The sequence below is a fragment of the Ciona robusta genome, chromosome 8 (assembly GCF_009617815.1).
Source record: "Ciona robusta chromosome 8, ASM961781v2".
In the NCBI taxonomy this organism is placed as follows: domain Eukaryota; kingdom Metazoa; phylum Chordata; class Ascidiacea; order Phlebobranchia; family Cionidae; genus Ciona; species Ciona robusta.
In genome coordinates, this window is record NC_143242.1 from 5,156,906 (window position 1) to 5,179,493 (window position 22,588).

Genomic DNA, 22,588 nt, shown 5'->3' on the forward strand with positions numbered 1-22,588 from the left:
GAACAAAAAGCATAGCTATATTGGTGGAGATTGCATATCACGCATGGAACAAATACACATGTGTATAAGACAGAGGGAAATTTTGCCAAATGACCAAAATCGGCCTGCAGTACAATTTTAATTGGAAATGGACCTAGTGCGGTCTTTTTGTCAGTCACTACTTTAGTGCATTTTGCATGTCCATGAAGATTTTTGCTCTGATTGGTGTAGCACACTTGTTGCACAAAAGTCAAATTAAAAACTGGTAAAACGTTTGTGCCACTCTTGTACAAAATTAAGGGCTTTAATAAACCTTAATAGTTCACAATGTGAATGTAGTATTAGCTTGCCTATTACTAAAAAACTTATGGCCAGTAAAATAGGAACCTTTGGTGGTTATAAAGTGAATAGGAACACAGCATTTGATGAATTACAATGAAACAAGTGCAGTTTTGCATTTTTAAAGAAATTCACAAAAAAAACAATTTGATTGGAACCGTTAAATACTTCAGAAGGGCAAAGTATGATTTTACGACATAATCTGATTAGTGAATTCTTATACACTGCATACAAGGTGTTACTACCAATTATGTAATGTTTAAATTTCTGTCACATAATTGTGTATAAATATGTAACTTATGACAAGAAATCAAATTTTAAACAGTATATGGCAAGCAAACCATAGGGTTGCCAGACTTGAATAAATGTTATGGTGACAGTAAATTAATTTGAAAAACTTTCCACTAAATTCACACTTTAATAAAAAATAGAACACGGACCTAATTTAAACTGATTAAATGAAAACAAATTAATTAAATATCACACACACACACACACAAACATAAATAAGAAATTACATAGATTACACTTGAATACATACTTGATTATTTCATACCTAGAACTTGAGTAAATAAGTCAAAATTAACTAAAACAAATAACTCTTATACAGAGACACCCATGCCATGGGCGTCACCCAGTCATGCAAATCGGACATAATTTCTTTCAACTCAGGTGTTTGTCCTGGCACTGGAATATTGCGATCTTTCGAGTAGTATTGTCCGCTATGAGCGATTTCTAAACTAGGCAGGTCTCTTCTACCACTTGGGTGAGGTAAAGAGCTGTCTTCGGTGATTGTGAGTTCCAGCCACGGTTTCCATGGTAAAGGGTCAAGACCAGAACCAAAGTAGATGAAATACCAATCAGTGTAATAATATGAGCTTCCACCTGGTGAAAGAGATTATTTATCTATTGTGTGTGTTTGGGCAGTACATCATATTCTAATAGAGCTTACACAGTATGTCAAAAAACTAGGGATTTAGTCCAAGAAAATAATGGTAGTGTGCAGCCCATGCTGAGAAACTAAAAAAACCAACTGCCAGTTTTCAAAACATGAAGTGGATTTTTTTTATTTATATATAACATAAAATTCATATACCTAAGCTTTGTGCCAAAGAAATTCTGAAATTGTGTGTAAAAAACTATGGATATTATATTCCAATGACAAGGAGCTATAGCTACAGTAGTGTGGTGGTATTAGCCACGCATACTTGCGATGATAGCGATAAAGTAAAAAAATTAAAAAGGTTGCTAAAGCAAAGCTTTAGATAAAAGTTTGTTAAAATTGTGATATATATTGCTATACAAACCTTCATGAGTTGTGATGAGAACTTTTTCTTATTTTAAAACTTATTTTCAGTAGGATAAACAATATCTTACAATTAGCAAAAATCTGATGATTTTTTTATATTAACTACACCATGCATTAAATATTCAATTAACATTACCTGGGCTTTGCGCTGAAGGAGTTGTCCTTCCAAGTGAAATGTCATCATCAATTGACCAACTTGTAAGCTTAGCATGTGTTCTGTGTGTGGACAGTGGAGCAAATTGGAGTGCCATGTGATCGGGGCCAGTGATTACGAAGTTGTAACGTCGCGTGTATGTCCGTGTGGTGGAATTTTCTGGAAAAAATGAAAAATGGTATTGTTTTTTTGGGAGGGGAAAAAAAAATTGAAAAAAATTGCTGACTTTAATAAGTACTGTCTTGGGCACAAATCTTTTGTTGAACAATTACATGTTTTCCTTTTAATTTAAGCAATTGAGCTATTTCATTAAACATTTTCAAGGAAACTTTAAAAACATTTTTTTTAAATTCTATGATCTTAAGTAACATAATAAATATTAGGAATACGTGACCTCAGGCTTAGGTTGACACACTTTTTTCTATCACAATATTAATGACTTTATCAAATTACCTGATAGGATATTAACAGTGTTGCTTGTAAGTTGAAATGTCATTGGATATTGGTTGGTAATATCATCAGATGGTGGAGGTGAAATAACGTAACGAGATTTTATCACAAGTTTATGACATGGAATCGCCCATGGGGATTCACAAAACAAACCTGTAAAATTTGATTGAATGAATTTAACTTATTTTTCTGTCATAATTTTTTTTGTATATAGTAGGGTGGGGAAAGATGGAACACCCTTAGCATGTAATATTCAAATATCTTGATCGTGTTTAAACAAATAACAATAGTCTGTGGGAGTCTTGATGTTACGGTTTTATAATTTTGTTGAATGTTCTTTGTTTACCACCAAATGCGACAACAACAGAACGTAAAGGTGTCTCATATTTCCCCACCGTACTTTATATATTAAATGTTAACATTACTGTTGGCTAGAAAAAAAGAAGTTAAAATATGACCAATACCTGAGCAGGGCTTGGTTGGTGTGTTCTGTATTGCTTTTGAACCGATATCATATGAGAAGCAAGGATAGTCCAGACAGTTTGTCCAAACACCACTGTCTGTTCTTGTGACTTCTCCGTGCATATTGTGAAACTCGCGCGATGTGTGCTGCATGTGTCAAAAGGGCTTAGTTTATTGTTAGTTAAAAAAGTGGCAGCATGTGTTAAAAGTTTGTGCACAAGGTGTAAAATGTGCATAAGGTGTAAAAAGCTGTGTGTGTCGAAAGGTTCATAACCAGTTAACAAAGGTGACTTTTTGTGTGCTGTGTGCTGCACGTGTAAAATGTGCACTGTATGTGTCAAAATGTCTTGTGTACACTAAAGATCATAGCCGGTTAACAAAACAGCCCTTTTCCAGAAAGCAGGAAAAAAGTATAAAAAGTATGAAAAATACATATTTCTGAAAACTATTGGATAACTCAATATTTAATGCACTAACTTTAACCATGCTCATTTACACTTGCACTGTATATTATAATGATGGAAAACTACTTAGAACTTACACAAAATATTTAAAACAAAAAGGAATTAGACAAAATATTCAAACTAAATCTTTGCTATTGAACAAATATATAAATTATTGTATTTCTACATATAAGCTGTTGTGTTATAGTATAGTTAGATTTGATGTAAAATAATAATAACTTTCATTTGTCTTTTCGATTACGGTAGCAAAGATTTAGAAATATTTTAAACGAAAAGACAGGATTTATCGATAAAACAACAGTTGTTAAAACATGCTTACATTTAAAACATATTTACGTTTAATTAAAAGAAAATAAGCGTGGTCGCTACAAAATGCTATTTACCTGTAAAAAGAGTCGTTTTGGTGTCGGTTCTGTAGCTGAGTATGAATATGGGAAGCCATAGGGTGATATGGCTGCCATTATTGATAACACAGAAGATAAAAGCAACATATAAATGAACCTGTGTAGTTGCATCATTATTGGAAATATGTTGGCTTCTGATGCATTAGCGTTTAATAGGAATTTGTATGATAAATGTGTAATGGAATACAAACAGTTGTTCATATGTGTTTGTAGATAATTTAAATTTTTATTCATGTATGTTTTGAAATTGAAACAAGCAAGTTTATTCATGTATGTTTTGAAATTGAAACAAGAATTTAGGAGTTTAATAAAAAAAGTCGTGATATTTTTTTAAAAAAACTTTAAAGAAACTAACAGTAGATTAGTAGACCATTTTTACTTGTGTTTTATAGCAAATTTCGTATTTTCAATACTACTGAACTTTTGACCAAAAAAAGAAGGAATTAAATAAGGTTATACTGATACACAGTCTATAAGCCGAACAAGAAATAAAATATAAACATAAGTGTGACACCTATATTGATTAGTGTGACAAATAAAATATATTCATTAGTAACTTACATTTTCATTGATGATGTGACATAGAAGAGGTTTGAAGAGAATGAAAAAGTGAGGCAGAGGGTGAACGCCACCAGGAACCCAATCACTAGGTCCGGAGGAACCACATTGCCTAATCTTCCGCACAGCGGGATGAACAACTCCATGATGAGGAAGGAGTGAGAGAGCATGATGATAGAGGGGAGGGAGGAGGAGAGAAGATGGAGGATGACCTTGGAGGTTCCTCTGGTATCTAGAGTGGATTAAACAAATTTGAAGAGATTTTTGGGAATTAATTCGCAGTTTTCAAGGGAATTCATTCGCAACAATGTTATGAGTTATAACTATTACTTTATTTATAATAAAAAACAAATAAAAATTCATAGCAATTGAATACGATCTTGGAGATTTATTTGGTATCTGTAGTGATTTAAACAAGTTTGAGAAGGTTTTTAAAAGTAAATTAGCAATTAAAGATAATAAACAGTAAAAAAACAATTCAATTACGTTTCTTGACGAACGAATTTGGACATAAATAACTAACTTTAATTAGCAGTAATATAAATTTGTAATCAAATAAGTTCTCACATTTTCAGAAACAATTATCAAAAAAAGAAATTATTTTTTACCAGGATTTGAGAAGAATCTTCTGAACCCAAAGCACCTGAGAGTTAAGAGAGACAGGAGACATCCAAGGAGAATTATACTGGATAGAATTCCGGAACGATTTAAGTAGAATAAACAGGCTGACCATAGCAGTAAAGTGGAATGAAAAAAAAGTCGTTCGATTTTCCAGCAGTTTCCAACATTCTGTAAAAATGAGGGAAAACAAGATTTATTTCGTTTTTTTAACTACCATTTAATACAGAACAAATTAAAATATTACATTAGATTTCTTTTAAAAATAAAGTATTTGAACATCATTAATATAGAATTTAGTTATTTTATAGAAACTCGTGAATTGCATATCCCCTTTAACACATTTTATACCATAACCTACCTTACCTGGAAAAGTTTGTTTTTAGCAAATTCATGCACACTCAGCATAGCAGCAAGTGCGGGTGGTACATAGAGGAAAACGGAAAATACTGGTTTCGAGTAGAATGACATTGTACTTCCTATGGCTGTTAAAAACACAGCCACGCATGTAACTGCTACAAAGCTGGCCACCCATGAAATAAGGTTCACTGCCAAGGCCTTGAGAAGCAGTTTTCCCCAGTGGAATGCACAGGATAGTTTGGAACTTAAATTGGTGGTCTCTAAAAAAGATAAAAAATAAATTTTATTTAAGTTCTAAAATTAAGTATGGTTAAAAATGAAGGAAAAGACAAATAATCAGTATATCATGGGAGTTGGGAGAATACGGTTTTATATTTCTTTGAATGTTCTTTGTTATGGTAATATGGGACATGAAAATAAAATAAAAAGGTCTCCCATTTCCCCCGCCCCACCATATGTTTCATTTTTTGCTGCTACCTTTTCAGTTCAAATCACTTTTGGTAGTATTGGTACCATTCATTCTACCAAATACTGAATTATAAAATATCTTTTTTTTTAAAGGTAAACATTTTTACTTAAAATAAAAGCAAATTTAATTTAAAAAATGTAACAACTTTAAATTTACACCTAAAATGTTAAAAAAAAAAATTATTTAAAAAACCTAAATACAATTTAAAATTGTCTATACTCATAAATTGTTAAAAAATCACTTACCAGCATTTTCTGTGACAAATTTAGCCAAGATGAAAAAAGTAGCTCCGCAAACAAGAAGATTAAGGAGGTAGAGCATCCGCATCGGGAGTGTGATCATGTAGAGGGAAAGGATGTCCATAAAAGCGAGAGCTCCATGTCTGTATGATGATGGATCACTCAGCATGGAAGATGGAGAAGTCACGAGATGACGTACTACAGCTAATATATTTTCTCCTAGAAAAAATTAAGTTTAATTGGAAATTTTTTTAAAAATTATTTTAAAAAATAGATTAGGTGAAAAAAATTTTTCTCTGTGTGTGTGTCATCTATTGCATGGAGTTATTCATTTGTTTTAACCAACACTTTCCACACTCAATGTGTTAAATCCTATACCTTAAGCATTCACCAACAGGATAGAGTCTATACACTACTATAGACAGATACTGAAACTGTACAATGTAACACAAACATAGAGATAAACAATATACACGTTTAGTCGTTCCTGCTTTTAAAGAACAAGAAACATTCATGGCAGTTTATTATAAATTATTATCTAAACGTAAGATCCCTAAAACATCTGTTGCCTATCATATCCTCATGACAGGAAAAACCATTAATATCAATCAAGATAAACATTTACAGGAAATCCCATGCAACACACAGTTTGTGAACAGCTGTTGTGTTGTTCTTGGCAAAAAAAGTGTTTATATGTTGGCAAAAAAATTACTTTTTATTTGATAACAAAATTAAACTTCTATTTGTTGGCGAAAAATAAATGTTTAGTTGTTACAAAAAAAAGATTTTATTTGTTAGCATTACAAACAAACAAGTTTTTCCCTTAGTTACAATTTTTTTTTTCCTTTACAAATAGGTTAAACCATCTTACCTGCTCTTTGTATGCACCCTGGTAGAATCATATCCTCATTATCATATATAGTGTGATAAACATATCCATTTTTCATATATGCCAGATCTATCCCTGGAATTTTTCCATAATCACGAAATATTCTGTGGGGAAAAGGTGTTTAAATATTCGAGTTATCACATATTTTCCAACTAGTTTAGTATATTTCTTCATAAATGTATGTTGACAAGCTGAAAAATAGTGTAAACACATAATACAATAAAGGCTTATTCCCATCTATTGAAATCACAGATTTAAAACAACAACAACAAAAATATTTTTTGTCTATAAGCCATAACCCATAGGGTGAAGGTATTAGGAAAATTTTGACAAACGCTTTAACAAATAAATGTAATATATGTATATTGTATACAGTATTCCTATCATCTACCTAAAGTCAGTATCTGAAGGGATGATTCCACTTTGGAAAACTTCCTGTGCCAAGACAGATCCAAAAGGATGAGGTGCATTCTGTGCCCATGCTAATGCTAACCACGGGTTGCTTGGTCCAGTCTGAAACACAATTTCTTTCCCCCCTGCCCCAGCTGCTTCAAGGTTAATAAACGCTTGCACCTGTAAAAAGGGGGTAATATAGTTGACAATATAATTGGGACATACATTAATTTTACATTTTTTGATTTAGGGTGAATATTTTTAAATGCAGATCCATATTGTCATAGAAAAGAAACCTCATTTAGAAATGGGGCAAATGCACTAATGCAGTATACCTTGAATCTGCTAATTTGTATATATATAATGTAAAACTAATTTTAACGTGTAAAACTGTTGTGCTAAACATATGATGTCACCTTTTTCCCAAAAATTGGTATGACTTCACCCTATGCATCTGAAATGTCTATAGAATACATAACATAAGTATATATAATATACACACGAGTTTAGGATAGTGCAGTTAAACCATTCAATAAGCAGATTCTAGTAGTACATGCACATAATAACTGTTATTGATTGTACAGGCACCTCTTTTGCCCATGGATGTTGAGTTATGAATCCATGAGAGGCTTGCAACACATTCTCCTCTGCTCCATTGAAGAGAAAAATTATTGAATGTTGTAACTCTTCCTTACTCCTTGACATTGCCCGCATCACTTCAAGAAGGACGGAGCACGCAACTGCATCATCACTTGCTCCTAGAAGATGAAAAATGATCAAACATTGCAAATTTAAAAATTTATATATTACATGGAAAATTTGGAATTATGAATAAAAAATAGATTAGTTGGCAAAAAAACTGAAACGCAATTACACTGCACACATTACATGCCGTATAAAGAATCGAACCCAGTATTGCAGTAAGCCTACAACGCAAGACGTTTTATCTTGTATGTATGTATTTTTTTATATTGGCAGAAATTACCTGGTCCCCCTGAAACTGAGTCAGTATGACAGTTCAGCAGTAAAGCATCTTTAGCTTGATGTTTAACTGGTGAAAGCTTGACTACTGTGTTCGTAATATTGGAGTAATAGCTTGCAAAGCCACCGAGAAAGTCTATGCTGAATGAACCCTGGGGCAGAAACAAAAAATCATATTTTAAAAATTTTTAAAAGACGTGGATTACAAAAACTGATATGCATTGGAGTGGCAGGCAATAATTAGAAAAAAACACCTCATACAGCCAAACCAAAAACGGCAGAGTGGGCCTCAAATAATCTGCACTGCATTAATCAGGAACATTTGGAATCCAAGTTATTTTAAAGAAATGCGGGGAGTTTTGAACCAGTAACCTCTAGGCTAGAGGCATGTGGTATAAAAACTGCGCTGCAGACGAAAGCAACTAAATAGTGGAAACTGGAAAGTGATAATATAAACTGGTTTTGCCCCTCTCACCAAATACTATATTCCATTATTCCATTTCCCGATAAAATATATATATGGTTGACAAACAAGTTGTTAGGTTACCGTGGGATGTTGTAAGCTTGTTTCAATGTTGACGTTTGGCTGTGCGTTCTGTTTAATATTTTCCACAGTCGCCAGGATGTAATTTACGGCATCTATTTCATTAGCGATGCTTCCTGCTGGTCTGTGGCCGAGACTAACTAACTCATGTAAATGGATCCTGCATAGCAACAGACATATTGTTGGTAACTGTATTCAGCCAGAGTGTTTTGCTGCTGTACTTTCAAACCCTAAAATATTTAACTGAAATTTGCAAAATTTCACTGCTGAGAATTCCAATATAATAATATAATATTATGTTCGTGTAAATGGAACCTGCATAGCAACAGGCACATTCTTGGTAACTGTATTGAGCCAAATATGTTAGATGGAGCTTCAAAAAATGTGTAAACTTTTCCAATGGTTTTACTTCTTATACTGGCCACATAATTTATAACATTGTTTTAGATGTTTTTATAATATTATAAATGAGGAAAAAATACAAGCATAACTTCTAATTATTGTATACAATATGCCTACCTAAATAAATATAGCTTACACATAGGTAAAGAAATATTGGTGCTAGTGAAGAAACACCCCCCCCCCACCTTATTTGCTAACCACTAACTAACCATCATCACCTAACTCCCTAACCTAGGGGTTAGTGGTTAGCAAATAAGGTGGTGGGGGGGGAGATTCTTCACTAGCACCGAAGTATTAATATTAAATCTATTAGTTGCCCAATATGTGTTGTTTAAACCAGAAACACAATTCTAACCTTGCATTTTCTTCGATAAAATCCAACTGGTGTGCTTCTGATGCCAGCTTAGATTTCGGTAAAGAATGATAAGAAAAGTTGACTATGAACAGTAAGCATAGATGAAAACCGAAGTAAATTAATGTCCACTGCTTACTTGGCACAAGGAAATCAGTGTATAATGAAGTTCCTTTTTTATGAGAAGATCCTATAAAAATGCATACAAATTTTTTTTTATTGCACACGTTAGTTTTAAGCAAATAATATAACTCTTACCTGGACCATTGTGTCGCTTAGATGTAGAATCGTCTTTTTCTCCGACAGCTCGACGTCGAACTGGATCATACATGACCCTAATGCAGAATGCACTTGCAAGCTTTCTTTTAAACAGGAAATAAACAACCACTCACTTGCATTCGTCGCATGTGAAGATTCAAATGTGTAGCACGTTGACCCCCATCGTTTCATTTTTTCTTAATTTCTCTCATATGCGTTTTTTTATCGTTTCTCTCTTATGAGTTCTCCATTTGATTGACGTCTTCGGTTTTGGAAACTTTGGGGACCTCTATCACGATTTTCGTCACTTGTAATCTAGCTATTCAAAAGTTTGCCCAAATTTAAACTCTGTCCGTAGTTATACAAAGAACGTGATGCTGAAAGGAGTGTAATGTGGGGAAGTCATTAAATGAAACAAACTAGCTTAAAGATAGGGCAACACTAATTTAACGAGATCGCATGACATTATAAAGATGTAAATACAATGCAACTTGTGCAGAAAAGAATGTAGCGACGTAGCGTACGTGACTTATAGCTAATCACTCTTACTGGTTCTGTGTTTATAATTGGTAAAGGCTACATGTTCAGGAAAAACTGTTAAGGGTTACGTTTTCATAGTATTTTGACTATTTTTTAATTTATTTCACACTGTTTGTAGGTGTAGGAGAAATAGCAATGTCAAACAGCCTGGTAGTCCCCATTGTTCTATGGGGCAGTACACCCCCAACCCACCGTGTATCAGCTGTCACGTTTACCCCGGACTTCCAAAATATTGTAACAGGATGCAGAGATGGCCAATTGTGTGTGTGGGATGTGATAGATGGCAACATTGCACCAAAGTTGATGATATTTGGACATTCTAGTAGCGTTGTAAGTGTCACTACTGTAAAGAATGACTTTTTAATGAAAGAAGAGAGCAAAACTCATTTTGTGAGCGCTTCACAAAAGGGAGAGGTTTGTCTGTGGGATATAACAGATGGAAGGTGCTTGGAGCAAAATAAACTGTCGGGCACGCCTACCTGCATTCTGGGCCAAAACTTTGTAATAAACAATGAACCAAAGCGGTGTGTATTGTGCTATGGTCAGTTTGCGGAGATTTTAATTTTAAGTGCGTCAACTTTAAGTACTCTGCTGAGTTTAAATTCTCGGATATACCCTGACTGGATCGCATGCGCTTGTGTGGCACCTGTACAGGCTGTTGGTGAGGAGTGTAATGTTATAGGACTTACAGTCAGTGGCATGATAAAGGTGTGGCGACTACCATCAAGCTCCTCAGCTAATGTTTTATACGAAGAAGAGTCACGACAAGTAAACTACACTAATTCAATATCAGTAAAAATTTCTCAAGGTGACTCAAAAGTGATGCTTATAATCTGCACACATGCGTGGCAGGTATGTGATTATGGAGATTGTTCACTTCTATGCTACACTGCAAGTGTACCAGGTCAACCTTGGAGTGGTGGGGACTTTGTGTCAGATAACAGTGTAGCAGTATGGTCCAAAAACGGAGTTGTTCATATATACCAACTGCCATTTTCTATCGGCCAGCAGGAGTCCTACCGCTCAAGTTTAAAGCAAAAGCAAAATCTTATACCAAAATCAATTCGTACTTTTAATATTTTTAGTTCAGAGCAACACACACTGCCACCCATAATAAAACTTTATTGCAACAAAGATACAAATAAACTGCACTTTGTAACTGGCGGGTATGATGCCTCAGTTGCAGTAAATCAAGTGAGCATTACTTTAGAAAGTGAGGTTTCAAATACCTATTCAAACTTTAAAAAGCTATGGGAAAGCTTAGACTCAAAACCACCTGGTATTATTGACCAACTTAGTCATGACCCCAAAGAACCATGCAACGTGACTGCTAGTTTATTTATTGCGCAATATTGTTACCTGTGCTGCGGAAGAGAAGACGGCTCAATCGTTATTGTCCCAGCTGCAAAAACCTGTAAATCTAACTTACTGCAAGATGAGTTTTCAAGCCGTAAGGGTTGGCCTCCACATAGAACTCTGCGTGGACACAGAGACAGAGTTATTTGCTTGCTATACCCTTACCAAGAAGCATCGAATCGCTACTCACCTGAGGTCTTGGTTTCTGGTAGTGCAGATTTCTCTGTTGTAGTGTGGGACATTATGGCTGGCACATTGCTGCATTCGTTCCACACACACGGTGGGGAAGTATATCAACTCTTAGTTCCACCTGACACCTGTAACCAACGAATTAAACAATCTATATGTTCAGTAGGAATTGATCATTCAGTAGCATTGTTGAACCTACGAGATCGGAAATGTATTCTGCTCGCCTCAAGACACCCCTCCCCTATTGTAGCGATCAGGTGGCGTCCGGAAGAGGATTTTTTGATCATTGCTTGTTCCGACTGCTCAGTCTTTGTTTGGCAAATGGAGACTGGTCACTTGGATCGTTTTGAGCAGGGAGAGGTAGCAGCAAACATCCTCGCTGCTTGTGATGAGCAAGAAATTGGTGATACCACCAAACCACAACACTCTGTCAACATATCACAAGCGCTGAAGCATCGGAATATAAATGCATTTAAAGCTCTTGCCCAGCAAGGTTTGAAGTCGATAATGGATGGTTTGGATGACCAGGATAAATCAGATGCAGATACAGAAGCGCGGCTTCATGTAAGTCTATTCAAATTTAATACAAATTACATATAGGGCATAATATACATATATATATAACAAACTTTTAAAACTGTATTTTTTAGAAAAACAACCAATAGTTTTTTATAACAATATCTTATATAAAAACATTCACAAAAGTATCAAAATCAATTTTACAGCTATCCAACAGTACGCACAAAGCAATGCTTGTCTCGTCACTACGTGCTAGCTCTGCCAACGACACTGACTCGCATATTGTATTTTTCAACACTGAAGCTCTTATCGCAAAACTCTTGCTCGAGCATTCTGCGAAAGCAGTTAAGAAGAGCAGGATCACAGAGAGGAGTCGGAATCCTGCATCTGCTGGGAAGAACATGATCAATAACTTGATTAAACAAGTGAAAAATCAACTTTTGGATGATGGAAGTGACCTATCTTCTTCTGAAGCCAATGTGAGTTTAACTGTACTTCAAAAATAACTAAACCCAAAATTGTTGCTGTCCCACATAAATTCCACTTGTTTAGTATGATGATTTTGCAATACAATTGACTTAACAATATGAATATATTACAAAAGAAATTGCAAAACACAATTAAATCTTAATGTACAGTCGGGCACATTTTAACCAATTGATGAAATGTGATATTTATATGTAGTTCTTTTGTCAGTTGACCTGAATAGTTTTAGTTAAAAACTTGTTTCCAGGAGGTGCAAGCACCAAGCAGAAAGGGGAAGAAGTCTCCATCTCTTCTTCAGCTCGACTCTGCCATTGACATCGCTCAAATCATAGTCTCATGTTTACATGCATGGGGTATGGACCCAGGTATTGATGATCTTTGTATAGAGAGACTTGGACTTCTTCTCCCAAAAACATCAATCTGCTTTGGATTGCTCTCACATGGAGGACATATGGCTCTGATGATGCCACGTAAAATAACAGGAACAGTAAGTCTACAACTTTTTTAATGGTAGCAGTATCATCTTTCCAAATACGAATCCATGAATATAATATGTTGTTCTGTGTCTTTAAATCTCAATATACTGCACAGTAAAACAAGCGTTTTGTTGTTGTTGTATATTCTGTCCAAGACTTCATCTATAGTTGCTAGTTTTGGTTCCAATGGTAGTAATGTATCTTATGCTATGCATGTATATGATGTATGTTCGCTTAAATATAATAAATTTTGAATGCTTCTTTTTCTTCATAGCTTCAAGAAAACGAAAATGGTAAATATCACTGGGGCATTTCAAGCTCCCTTACCACCCAACACTTGACTGCAGTTATTTCACTCGCAAACACAATGATGGAACTTCCAAATGCTTCGTTTAAGTCTAAGATGAAGAGAGCAGCATGTGAGACGACAGACTCCACTTCAGATGAAATCTCAAGACACAGATTAGATTCTGTTGAGCAGTCCCAGGTATAGTAATGCAATAATGTATTTATATTAGTGGACCACTTGTAAAAACAAAATTTTAAATACAACCCAAATGTCAAGTCTGTACTAGCGATTCTTTTTTAATCATTTGCAGCCTATTTCTGTTTTTAAATATTATAACAACAATTGATTTTTCTGATATATGCCTTGTCTTTTTACTTGTGTATACATTATATATGTTCTTTTTAGTATTATATTGGGATAAATTAGAGTTATGTTAAGAAATGTGTTTTAAATAAATAGAAAAAACATAATTAAGCCAAAACAAATGTATAGTAACATTACAGAAGAATTATTTCCAATTCTAGTTATTATAAACCTGAACAACAATATCAACGCAGTATTAGTGTGCATAAAACATAGGTACCCTGATTCACAAATAAGCGTGACTCACATAATAAATATTTTAAAGCATTGATTTTTGGTGTGCTGTTCCAACTACACACCCAGAGTGTTTATACAAGCATTGGTGTACATTATATATATATGTATTATATGGAAATTTTTTTTTAATCTACACATTGTGCTGGGAAAAAGTTAAATATATATAAATAAATACACTTTGTTATTTTGTCGCATATTTAAAGTTGCACAATCAATTTCAATGTAAAAAATTCTTGACTGACAGTATTTTTAACTTCCACCCAGGTGAAACAGAGTTGGTCCCTTCTTGCCACCCTACACTGTGTGCTGCTACCTGAACACATGGAAGGAGAATTCTACAAACCTCCTAAACTAGAATTTCTTGCAAGGCGATGGCAGGACAGGTTTGTATTAAAATTATTAAACAAATCTTTTCTTGGAATACAAATTGCTTGTTTAAATTCTTGCTTTCTATTGCTATGGGCTTTTTCAAGTAATTGTGTTCTTCGCTTATTAATTGGTTTCATCACTGAGCTACAAGGCTTGTAAAGGTAACCAAAATACACCAGACTCCATTGCTGCTACAATTGTGGGGGCCTGTGTGCCATTAGGCAAGTCACTTTAGAAAACAAGTGAAATATGCCTTGCATAAACAGTTTATATATTCAATTCTGTCTTTTTCTGCCTTCAATTCTGTATCAGCATATTTATTGTATTAAAACATGGCCAAAATAACAAGATACATACTCCTCTCAGGTGTCTGGAGCTAAGGGAAGCAGCTCAAGCTCTGATGCTCGCTGAGCTTCGTCAGATGGGAGCAAGTGGGAGGCGGAAAGTGGTTGAGGTATGGTCTCACCACATCCCAGATTACGTGGAGCAACAGCCTCATCCTGTTGAGATGGATCATCCTACTTCTCCCGCATCCTCTAATATGATCCCGGATGAGGTTGGGGATCGTTCAAGTCTCCATAGTGAAGATCTCATTAGTGCTCCATCACATCATGCAAGACACAACACAACAAAACTATCATATGAGGTAAATGGGTTTTCTGTTCATTTTATCCTCTTTTTCTGTTCGATAAGATATAATTTTTGTTGTTCATTTTTCTGTTCATTTTTCTGTGAAATTAAGTGTTTCAGTGGTATTTTAAGCCCAGAAGCAGATATATTGTTTTTTTTATGCTCAAAATAAAAAGTAAAGTCTTGGGATAATATATCATCTATAACTTATCATCCAGGTTAGAAGAAGGCATGCAACTGCTATCGTAATTCTTGGTGTCATTGGTGCCGAGTTTGGACAAGAAATTGAACCACGGCGTAAAGTGCGAAGTAACTCTGACATCCCTGAAGGCTTTGGCCTGTGTGACTACTCCCTTGCTCGCCATACTTGCAAGGCACTTGTCTACCTTCTGCTACAACCCCCATCCTCCAAACTACCAGCTCATATACCCATACGTCGAGCTGCCATTGATCTCCTGGGCCGCGGGTTCACCGTCTGGGAGCCATACATGGAGGTATCAGCCGTCCTTCTGGGTTTGCTGGAACTTTGTGAAACATACACTCGCCACATTGCGAGCATTCAAAGCGGGCTTCCACTCAACCCAGACGCAGATTCGTGCAGGTCGGCCCACCATTCCCTATCCTTGATAGCCACGGCTCGACCTCTAACGTTCATTACCACTATAGCTCGAGAGGTAGCTCGGCACAATGCTGCAGCTGCTAACCCGCAGCACCAAGCACTCCTCGCCAGCTCTGTGCTCGTGCGAGCGAAGCCAGAAGTCCTTAGAATCATTGAGCTCCTCGCTGACAAGATGATAAGCGATGTAAACAACGTTCTTGTTGAAGTAGTGGACATTGTCCTTTTCTGTATCGACATATCTGGGCTTCGAAACTCCTTTGGTCTTTTAGAAGCCGTTCCTGCTCTGGCTAAATTCCACACTATCTCATACGACCCCCGTTCTAAGAGAATCGCGGTGGCGGCCGGCAACGGAGCGATCGTTCTGTACGACATTCGAACCTGCAAGCATCAGATCGTGCCGAGATCCGGCGGTCGAATCACGGCGCTTTGTTTCTCGCCAGAAGGAAAGTACTTGTGCGTTTACAGTGCTGATGAAAACCAACTGAGTTTTTGGATAACTGCTACCAGCTTATTCGGCATGCTGCAGTCGCAGGTAAGGTTAACCAAAAGCAATAATCAAAAGGTTCAGACGAGATGGAATATTACAATAATATCTCGTTTTTCAGGTCAAATGCATTAAGACACTCAGTCCACTCAAAATGCATAACAGCAGTGCGCAGACGAACGGAGGGATGTCTCATTCCAGATTAAACCTGTCGAAACTGGTTTGGGTGAGCAACCGAGTGGTCGTGCTTCTCACTTCTGAGGGAAGTGAACACCGTTTTCACATTTGAGTGGCTGATTCCGCTGGGTGGCGCAAGGGAGCACGAAGTGTGAAATTTCGTTAAAGCAAAGATAAATCTCGTATGGACGGTTTATCGTTCTTGCGTGAACGTCACACGTGATATTTCGTGACACGATCATATGATAGTTACATTACAGGCATCACGATGTGTTTTACTGCTTGTGATTTTCGTCTCAAATACTTTGTGCAATATTTTGTTGTATGTGTTCGTGCTATTAATTTATTGGGAACAATCTATTCAATCGCAAACTATGTGTTTCTCGTAATACAAAACATACATAAGGCTTATTATGTCTATTATTACGACAGTGCCATAACGAAAGAAATCAACTATTTACGATGTAAAGAATTAGCACATATAGTAGGGCGGGGGAAGACGGGGCACCTTTAGCACATAATAACCAAATATCCTAATCGTGTTTTAAACAATTAACAACGGCCTATGGGATTCGTGAGAATACGGGTTTATAATTCTTTGAATGTTCTTTGTTTACTACCCGAGAAAACGGAAAAAATGGAATAACAGGTGTCCCATCTTCCCCCACCCTACTATTAATATATTAATTTAAAAACTTTAATCAATTATAAACTGTTCATATGTGTATACGAAAAAGAGGGTATTTTTGACGTAATTTGCTAAATTATTCGGTATAGTTTTTATTTGTCACTACGTCTACAAATGATGCATTTTAGAGAAATATTAAATACGTTTACGAACAAGTCCAATGTGCTTAACAGTTCTGAATATGCCCATATAGCTTAGCACATTGTTTCAAGTACCGATTTACTGTCACAAGAAGGTCTGGTGAATCATTATACGTCTAATGAGCATTCTGTGGCCCTTGGCAAATGTTAACTGAGCTAACAAACCTGTAAATCGACATATGGTTATTACACCGTCAAACATTTGTTCATTCTTTTAATCTGATTCAGATATAGGTAGTAGTCTATAGCTAAGAATCTCTGATATGTAACTACCGGTTTCTTGGTATAAACGTTCAACCTTATACTAATTACAGCTATATTACAAGAACACATATTACGTCAACAGTTTTACGCAGCTGAATAGAAAACTGTAAATAGTACTTGTTACTTGTTTTGAAGTCCCTATTATAGCTAGTTAGAAGACACGTTCGTTTATTAAGAATGAGTCCGAAACCCGCAACGTTACCTACTTTGTTTGGTATAACCAAGCAACAGGAAAAATTTGCATCTAAGGTTCGTTCCCTACTTTTGGAAGTAGGAGCTGCGCAATCACACAAGGTCCATGTATTTGGCTTAAATGAAGACAATCAGTGGATTGTATACATGAGCAAAGACTATAACTTATCTTATATAAACTATAATGAGATAGGCTGGGACGCCTTCTCTCATACCATAAAAGGTAAAAAAGGCACAGAAGGCACATGCGATGTTCAAGATGTTTGTTTACGCATAACAAAATATTCGAAATTAAATAATGAAAACGACGAAAGCATGAACTCAGTTGAGGAGTTTTGGAAAGGCAATGTTTCCTATACCAGTGAAAGTGGTCTCGTAGGAACTTTACTGACCAATACCTTTCGTCCTACACCCGAGTTGCAAAAAGGTTTTGCTTACCATGTTAAGTTATCAGATACAAAGCACTTCACGATCAGGGGCCACGAAAGTAATATCGAAGCTCAGTATCGTACAATACAGGATAATGTTAATTTGCTGAAGCAGTTAAACGAGCAAAGGCGAGAATCAATGACAAATTTCTTAAGCCATTTCAAGGAACATTACGACAAACTATTCGAGGAAGTAAAAAAGACAAAGAAACAACTTTCTGAGTCGATTAAAGGTCAAGAAATACAGGCCTGCTTGGATCAAATTGATCAAGTAAAAACAGCTGGGGATAAGTTAACATTTGCGACAGAAAATAATTCAGAAACATCCGAGTTAATGAAGACTTTCAAAGAGGGCGTAAGACTTTTGTCAGGGAAGTTTGAATGCTTTGGTCGTACAAATATTGTAAAACTTGGAATAGAGAATATCGAAAGGATCCTTAATTACTGGCAAACTACCGTTGCAAACTTTAAAAATAAAGTTTTGGTTGAAGGTGGGTTTCAGGAAGCATACGCTTGCGAAAGAGCAGTGAATGGAAAAATAAAGGCATTTGGTAACGCAATTGCAGGCAGTGAAATAAATAGTGCTCAAGGTAATGTCGTTCGTATTTACCAAGAAGAACAACTCGTCGTGCATGAAGATCTACCTCATCACTGTTTACAAGCGTTGTTGTCATACCCCAACTGCACTGTTAAAGCAGACCATCTGGACCTCTCATTTATTAAAGATCGGATTCTTCCGGTCTTCGAATCTGTGATGGAATTAATGTCCGGCAAACTGGAAGAAATAAAGAATGCGCCGACAGAACGAGGAAGTGAAAAATACGCCGACGCACTGGAAAAAATGAAGACAACGTCGACTGAACTAGCGGTGGTATATCAACATTTACTTTGTTACGAGAAATTTCCACTAAAAATGTATGTTGACATTAACAATAAGATGCAACTAAATAAACTTGCCCTGTGCTTATTAAACCGATGGTTTGAACAATATTCAACAATGAAGAACCAAACATTTGAACAATCGTATAGTGAAACTCAATTACAAGTTGCCGTTATGCAAGCGACACTCTTGGAAGAATTTTACGAAGTTTCTGACTCAACATCTATTCGTGAAAATGGCATATATTTTCATCACGACGAACATGAAAGGACGATACAAATGCAAAGACACGATAATCAGCTGTACCTTGTAATTACTTCAGGTATAATCAGCTTGTGCCAAGCAAGCCAAACAGAGAGCACCGAATTTTTGGTGTTGGCACGTTTTGCTGCACAGCATTTCTGTAATATCCGACGATATTTTGGCCCATTAAAAAAAGAAAATACACACACTACGTGCTTGAAGTTATTGGGTAGATTTTGCAAGACTGTACAATCTCTTTTAAGGACCATTATGACAAGGCGAGACTCAGATGTTACGGAAGATTTGAGTCAGTTGGATATTAAAATTGAATCTTTGAAAGACTCGCTGGAGGAAGCGGAACAATTATTTCAAGATATGCTCCATGTGTTCAAACCACCCACAAGTTTTAAAACACAAGACTTCTATCTAACCAAAGCTCTGCCAGAACAAGCCACACAGAAGATAAATCAGTTTAATGAAGCTCTTGGGGATGCAGTAGTTAAGATGGATGACTGTAAGGAAAAAGTAGAAGCGATCAGTGAACCGAAGGACGGTGAACATACAGAAGAAAATAAAACCTTAGTGTCGGATTTGGTTGAAATTTTGAAATGCTTCCGTCAAACACAACAGTACAAAAACGAACAACGAAAAAACATGAGCCATTTTATATCACGGTATGATAAAACGTGTACTTTTACTGGAGGCACCAATAAGACATTGAAAGAGGTTAAATTTGGAATCGAAAGTTTAAAAGGAAAACTAAAGAACAGGCAGGGCATGGGAAATTACGATGCTGCAATAGCAAATGATTTATCTGAAAAATTGGAAGGGCTGGAGGCAACGCTAAACCCTGACTATCTTATGTCCGTCTTCGATAGATTAAAACATATTGTTCCTGATCTATGTCCCGAGTCTGAAGCAACTGAGCTAGTCAGTCTATTGGGAAGTTTACAAGAGAAACAGCCGAATATCAAACCCAATAACGAAGCGTCAATTGCAGCAACGGTAATTTATTAATATTTTTAGACCTTTTTATTAAAGCCCTTATATTTGTATAGGCAATTGATATTGAAAAGGTTACTATTGGTAAACAGCTTGCTTGGGATTTGGTTAATTACTTAATTTTATGGTTGATTTGGAAATCCCTGACCGGTTTCATTTTAAATAATCTGGATGGAAAACAGGAGAATCGAGTCAGAAATCTCGTATTCGAATGACACGATCGTAAAACTGAAAAATCTTGGTGTAAACGATTATGTCGCTGGTTTTGCCAAGTCACATGAAGTAACTCCTAGTCATTATTTTTGAGTCCGAACTATATGCTTACTGACTTTTGCGATTGAAAGATTAACATTTTAAATATTTTATGTTCAGGAGAATCCTGTTGGAGAAATTGTAAACATAATGAACGAAGAAGACCACAAAAACCCAACTACCGTTACGTATCTTCAAAAGCTAAACGATCCGATATCAAAGCTGATAAAACAACTCGATTCAAAAGACGACCAATCGCAATTACGAAGCAGTTGGGCCAAGTACATGATGCCTACATTTACACGAATATCTGGACAACTATGGCAAGTGGTTCTGGCGAGAGAGATGGCCAAGTTAAGAGAATTTAGCAAACATTCCAGTTTGCATCTGGTTAGACGAAAGTGGGTTCACCAGTCTGAAAGAATATATAACCAATCTCCCGACCCATACTCGTTCTATTTCTGGAATGGAGACAATATAACCAAAGATCCGTATTACACAGCTAATGAAACTCATATACCATGTAAGCAAACATAAAGACTTCATGTATCTTAATCACATATGCCCAGAACCGCATCGTCACGTCACAGTGCTCGAAAGGGTTTTCATTTTAAATGGCGCGTTCACTTGTGTGCGTATGGCACACACACTAAATATCTTATTAAAGGTGTATAGTAGGGTGGGGGAAGATGGGACACTTTTAGCACATAATGAATATCATGATCGTGTTCTAAACAACTAACAACGGTCTATGGGAGTCGTGGGGATACGGTTTTATAATTTCTGGAATGTTCTTTATGTTTACTACCAAATGCGACGAGAAAATAGAATGAAAAGGTGTCCCATCTTCCCCCACCATACTGTATATATATCTTTTCAGTTTTGGTGATGTCGTAGAATGTGTATGCGTATTGTAGGTTGCGTATATATTTTAATATATCTTTATGTAACACCCGGGCTAATTTAACGTTTTAGTTAATTATAATTGAGGAACATTGTTTTGATTTTTAACAATGCAACCGTTAATTCAACATGATGCATTTTAAAGTAGTCCTAATTACTCAGAGTAAACTGTATATATATATCGTAGGTTGTACCTGTCGCTGTCGTCATTTCGTTTGTGTAGTAGGCTAATTATAGATTAAACATTTAATAGTTGAACCGCGCTTGAACAACAATAAACCGTAATTTTTTAATACTAAAATATACAACATGTTTGTCAGTATTATGAGTTGATGATTTTGCGTTTGTTTGCAAGTTTTAATTACCGCCAATATTTTCTGTAAAATAAAAGTAACTAAATCAAGTTTACAAAAAAAACATTTAGAATGTATACTGCTTTTATGTTTTATTTTAGTTAAATACACTTTAGGTTTGTTTCAGTTAAATACACAGAAGTTAAATCTTTATGAAACAATATATTGACCAACTATAAAGCCCGTAAGAAACTTAGAAAAGTTTATTTGTGTCCTTAACAATGAGATTGTATAATTCACAAAACGTGAACATTCATCAAGTGTTCTCAACCGAGAAAAAACGCTTCACTGCATTCAAACGTGCGAGCGAAACTGGAGTTTCGCGTCGGATCGCGTATATATAGGCCTATAGTTGCCACATACAAAAGAAAGTTTACAGGTGGCCAACACCGTCTACTAGGACTACGATATATAGAGTATAAAAGACATATCGTATTAGAGGATAAAAATGCTATATTTGTACTAGAACTAAGATATAACAAAAAATTATATTTGTACAATTACTTATATATAGTATGTTATGGAATATGGATAACCTTTTGTACTATAGTATTTTAGTATAGTAGGGAAGGGGAAGACGGGAAAACGATGATAGACGAAAAAAATGTTACAGTATTATTCAACAGTATTCTCGTGGACCAACAAAGTGCCCGGCAAAGGCAAGTATTAAAATTCGGTGTTAAACGAATACAATATTTTTTCAATAGCTGAAAAAAAGCATAATAATAAGATGCTTATTTTGAATGCTCGCTGAGTCATACTAAAACTGCCGACATTTTGTAGTTTGCAAGTTTGAATCACCAATCCAGCATCGTAGTTAAATAAAATAGGATGATATATTTCGCACACTTTGATTTTGTCTTGTAAAATTAATTTTAGTTTTGT

At 35.7% G+C, this 22,588-nt stretch overlaps 3 protein-coding genes across 3 annotated transcripts; 2 read left to right on the top strand and 1 right to left on the bottom strand.

Annotated features, from left to right (window-relative positions):
* Nucleotides 1–74: 74 nt before the first annotated feature.
* LOC149732625 (endoplasmic reticulum metallopeptidase 1-like) lies at nucleotides 75–10,065 on the bottom strand. The gene is made up of 16 exons (XM_089882980.1): nucleotides 9,625–10,065; nucleotides 9,370–9,556; nucleotides 8,616–8,772; nucleotides 8,073–8,220; nucleotides 7,676–7,845; nucleotides 7,086–7,267; nucleotides 6,677–6,798; nucleotides 5,812–6,024; nucleotides 5,104–5,357; nucleotides 4,728–4,908; nucleotides 4,123–4,351; nucleotides 3,541–3,658; nucleotides 2,696–2,840; nucleotides 2,235–2,384; nucleotides 1,764–1,940; nucleotides 75–1,203 (listed from the first exon to the last, which is right to left on the bottom strand). The coding sequence occupies exons 1-16, from the start codon at nucleotides 9,695–9,697 to the stop codon at nucleotides 905–907; spliced, it is 2,805 nt and encodes a 934-aa protein (XP_089739106.1). The 5' UTR covers nucleotides 9,698–10,065; the 3' UTR covers nucleotides 75–904.
* A 168-nt stretch (nucleotides 10,066–10,233) lies between these two features.
* Nucleotides 10,234–16,769, top strand: LOC149732626 (WD repeat-containing protein 7-like). Its single transcript, XM_089882975.1, has 8 exons — nucleotides 10,234–12,273; nucleotides 12,435–12,707; nucleotides 12,962–13,201; nucleotides 13,465–13,677; nucleotides 14,344–14,462; nucleotides 14,815–15,094; nucleotides 15,297–16,229; nucleotides 16,303–16,769. Exons 1-8 carry the CDS (start codon nucleotides 10,300–10,302, stop codon nucleotides 16,468–16,470), a joined length of 4,200 nt encoding a protein of 1,399 aa, XP_089739101.1. The 5' UTR covers nucleotides 10,234–10,299; the 3' UTR covers nucleotides 16,471–16,769.
* A 695-nt stretch (nucleotides 16,770–17,464) lies between these two features.
* On the top strand, nucleotides 17,465–21,754 carry LOC149732627 (uncharacterized). Its single transcript, XM_089882979.1, has 2 exons — nucleotides 17,465–20,198; nucleotides 20,568–21,754. Exons 1-2 carry the CDS (start codon nucleotides 17,628–17,630, stop codon nucleotides 20,982–20,984), a joined length of 2,988 nt encoding a protein of 995 aa, XP_089739105.1. The 5' UTR covers nucleotides 17,465–17,627; the 3' UTR covers nucleotides 20,985–21,754.
* The last annotated feature ends 834 nt before the right edge of the window (nucleotides 21,755–22,588 follow it).